The sequence below is a fragment of the Gossypium raimondii genome, chromosome 9 (assembly GCF_025698545.1).
Source record: "Gossypium raimondii isolate GPD5lz chromosome 9, ASM2569854v1, whole genome shotgun sequence".
Lineage (NCBI taxonomy): Eukaryota > Viridiplantae > Streptophyta > Magnoliopsida > Malvales > Malvaceae > Gossypium > Gossypium raimondii.
In genome coordinates, this window is record NC_068573.1 from 7,282,770 (window position 1) to 7,287,058 (window position 4,289).

At 36.3% G+C, this 4,289-nt stretch overlaps 1 protein-coding gene across 1 annotated transcript; it reads left to right on the forward strand.

The window, feature by feature from the left end:
* The first annotated feature begins 2,990 nt into the window (after positions 1-2,990).
* LOC128032541 (uncharacterized) lies at positions 2,991-3,698 on the forward strand. Its single transcript, XM_052621144.1, has 2 exons — positions 2,991-3,425; positions 3,558-3,698. Exons 1-2 carry the CDS (start codon positions 2,991-2,993, stop codon positions 3,696-3,698), a joined length of 576 nt encoding a protein of 191 aa, XP_052477104.1.
* The last annotated feature ends 591 nt before the right edge of the window (positions 3,699-4,289 follow it).

Sequence of the window (4,289 nt, forward strand, 5' to 3'; positions counted from 1 at the left end):
CTCATACAAGTCCACACATTGCATTTATTTCACATTTTAGTCCCTCAAAAATTTAATTTCACAATTTAGCCCTATTTACTCAATTTCACTAAAAATTCCAATACAAAACATTTTAATCTAAAATATATCTTTCATTATTCATCATCAAACATCACAGAACACAAATATTCATCAATGGAACAACTCAAAATATTCATAAAAATAAAAAATTCAAACATGGGTCGGATAGTATTCGAAGCAACGATCTCAAAAACGTAAAAATTATCAAAAACCAAACAAAGAACTAACCTAAATCAAGCTTCAAAATGGTCGAATATTGCTTGGCTTCTTTTTTTTTCTTTTGCATGAATTCAGCTAAGAAAATATGAAAACATTCATCTTTTCATCATTTATTTTGATTATAATGTTTAATTTAACAATTGACTAAATTAACCTTATTATAATAAATATATATAACATATATATTAAGGTCAATTATGTCATATGCCACCCACTATCTACTTTATGGTCTTATTGCATCATAAATCCTCCCATTTAAAAAGACATCAACAATTAGGTGCTTTTATAATTAACCCTAAATTTTCATTTTACTTAATTAAGCCCTTTTATTAAATCGGACGCTTAAACATTTAAATTAAAACACGAAAATTTCACACAATCAAATGCACACAAAATAAACACACAAAATAATATTAAATTATTTTTTTGACTCAGACTTGTGGTCCCGAAACCACTATGTCCGATTAGAGTCGAAATCGGGCTGTTACAGTTGATGGTAGGAAGAGGAGCTTTACTGGGAAAAGAACTAGGAAGACTTCTTCAAGGAAGAGTTGAGGCTCTAATGTTGAGGGACAAGCATGACCGTTTTGGCTTAGGGTATAGGCCTGATGCAAGACAAAGAATGAAGGAGTTAGAGAAGAAATAGGAAAAAAGAAGAGCACGTTTAAGCAGGAATGAGGTCAAATGGGAGCCTATGACCTTTCCCTACATATCTAAAACTTTTGTATCGGGAGGGATTATTCATCCCGAGTGAAGAATGTCAAGAGAAGAAAGTATTGAAGAAATGTTGGGAAACATTCACATTAATGCCATATACGAAGAAGCAACTGAAGGAGGGACCTTGTTAGACATCCGCCCTTATGAACCGGGGAGTGTGCTAAACAATTGGACTACAGAAGAAATTCTTATAGTTTTTAGAGCTTACTTAGAGTAATGTTCAGAACACTCTTATTGCTTTTAGCCTAGAAGTGATAAGAACGCCTCTGTGAAATAGGCTCATGTCTAAACATCATTATTTTAATGAAGTACATCTTTGCATTCATTTTGGGGTAAATATTCTTTCATTCTTTTTATACAAGTAATTATTTTACATTCTTCCATTATTTTGGGATTTTCTTCCAAATTATTCTTTCATTTCATTCATAATCATGCTGTACAAATAATTATTCTTAAATCCATACATTCTTTGTCTATTCTTTTGTACCTACAATAGGTCCTTGGATATCAACGCCATGAGCGGCGCTGCTACAGACTCAGAATTTCTTTTTGAACAAGACATGTGTTTAGAGGGATCCCAGGACTTTAAAGATGACGTAGACTGTGGCTTCTCTTCGGACTTGTTGAGGATGGTAGAACAAGAGGAGAAACAAATCCTACCTCACAAGGAATTAATAGAAATTGTGAGCTTAGAAGAAGGGAAAGAGGTAAAGATTAGAACTGACATTACCAAAAAGACGAAGCGAGACCTCATTAAGTTACTCCAAGAATTCAAAGATGTCTTCGAATTGTCATACCAGGATATGTCTGGGTTAAGCACTAACATTGTAGTACACCACTTTCCTATAAAAGAGGATTGCAAGCCAGTTCAATAGAAACTCCGGAGGATGAGGCCTGATATTGTGCTAAAAATAAAAGAAGTCAAAAAGTAATTCGATGCTGGGTTCTTACAAGTGGTCGTATATTCAGAATGGGAAGCCAACAGTATCCCAGTCCCTAAAAAAGATGAAAAAGTATGAATGTGTGTGGATTACAAGGATTTGAACAAGGCCAACCCAAAAGACAATTTCCCATTGCCTCATATTGACACTTTAGTGGATAATATGACAGGCTACTCACTGTTTTCCTTTATGGATGGCTTTTCTAGATACAATCAGATAAAGATGCATCCCGAAGATAGGGGAAATACCATATTAATAACCTTGTGAGGAATGTTTTGCTATAAAGTGATGCCATTTGGATTAAAGAATGCGGGAGCAACGTATCAAAGAGCCATGGTAACCTTGTTTCATGACATGATGCACAAGGAAATCGAGGTTTATGTCGACGATATGATTGCAAAATCCAGAATAGAAAAGGAACATGTGTAGGTCCTGAGAAAATTGTTCTTAAGATTGAGGAAGTTCCAGCTCAAGCTTAATCTAGCAAAATGCACTTTTGAAGCTAGGTCAGGAAAGCTGTTAAGCTTCATAGTCAGTGAAAAAGGAATCGAGATCGAGCCAGATAAATTCAAGGTGATACGAGATTTACCTCCACCACGCACTCAGAAGGAAGTTCGAGGTTTTTTAGCAAGACTGAATTACATTGCCCGGTTCATTTCACAACTAAGCAAGAAATGTGATCCCATATTCCGTCTTCTGAAAAAACATAATCCAGATGTATGGGACGAAGAATGTCAGAAAGCTTTTGATAAGATAAAATAGTACTTGTCCAATACCCCAGTACGGTCACCACCTAGCCCGGATAGGCCACTGATATTGTATTTAACAGTGTTTGATAATTCCATGGGATGTGTGCTGGGCCAACATGATGATACAGGAAGAAATGAAATGGCTATATACTATCTTAGTAAGAAATTTACTGGTTGTGAAATTAGATACTAGTCTATTGTGAAATTATGTTGCGCCCTGATCTAAACAACTCGGAGACTGAGGCAGTACATGTTGTCCCATACGACTTAGCTAATTTCAAAATTAGACCCATTAAAGTATATAATGGAGTCGACTGTTTTGAATGGGAGGATGGCCAGATGGCAGATTTTGCTTTTCGAATTTGACATAGTTTATGTGAGCCAGAAGGCTGTAAAAGGGAGTGCAATAGCTGATTTTCTAGCTAGTAGAGCATTGGAGGATTACGAGCCTTTGAATTTTGATTTCCTGAATGAGGACTTGATGTATGCGGCAACCACTGAGGAAAATTCCCAAGAGGGTCACATTTGGAAGCTAAATTTTGACAGAGCCTCAAACGTTGTTGGCAATAGAATTGGGGCAGTCTTAGTATCCCCAAATGGAGATCATTATCCTATTGCTAGCAAATTGGATTTTGACTGCACAGACAACATGGTAGAATATGAAGCGTGCATTATGGGCATCTGTGCAGCCATAGAACGTAAAATCAAAGTGTTAAAGGTATATGGGGATTCTGCATTGGTAATATACCAACTCAAAGGAGAATGGGAGACAAGAGATCCCAAATTAATTAGTTATCGAAAGCTGGTTCTCAAATTCATTGATGAGTTTGATAACATTATTTTCTACTATCTCTCACGAGATGAAAACCAGATGGCTGACGCATTGGCTACTCTAGCTTCCATGATCAAAGTAAACAAACTAGAGGACATGAAGCCTATCCAAATGAGAATTTATGAGACCCCGGCTCATTGCTACAGTATAAAGGAAGAGGAAAATGATGATCATCTTTAGTACCAAGATATACTGCAATATGTGAAGAATCGCGAGTAACCTGACCAGGCAATGGAGAATAATAAGAAGACGTTGAGGAGACTAGCCATTGACTATGTCTTAGATGGAGAGATTTTATACAAAATAGGAAAGGATCAGGTACTATTAAGATGCATGGACACTAAGAAAATCTTGGAGGAAGTTTATGAGGGTATCTACGGAACACATGCCAACGGTTTTACAATGGCTAGACAAATTATGAGATTCGGGTACTACTGGTCCACCATGGAAGAAGATTGCATCAATTATGCCAAGAAGTGCCATAAATGCCAAATTTATGGAGACAAAATACACGTACCTTCTTCACCTCTTCACATTATGACTTCTCTATGGCATTTCTCCATGTGGGGTATAGATGTCATCAGGCCAATATCTTTGAAGGCTTCTAATGGGCATCGTTTCATCTTCGTGGTCATTGATTACTTCACTAAATGGGTGGAAGTTGCTTCATATGCTAATGTTACAAAGTCAGCAGTTAGCAAATTCTTGAAAAAGGAGATCATATGTCGATATGGAATGCTTGAAAGAATCATATCTGACAATGCATTAAAT

Bases quoted from the DNA above. Each gene is read 5' to 3' on its own strand.
- LOC128032541 (XM_052621144.1), top strand. From the start codon at position 2,991: ATGGAGTCGACTGTTTTGAATGGGAGGATGGCCAGATGGCAGATTTTG. The intron at 3,426-3,557 runs GTAATATACCAA...GATGAAAACCAG, and splicing joins TATATGGGGATTCTGCATTG to ATGGCTGACGCATTGGCTAC.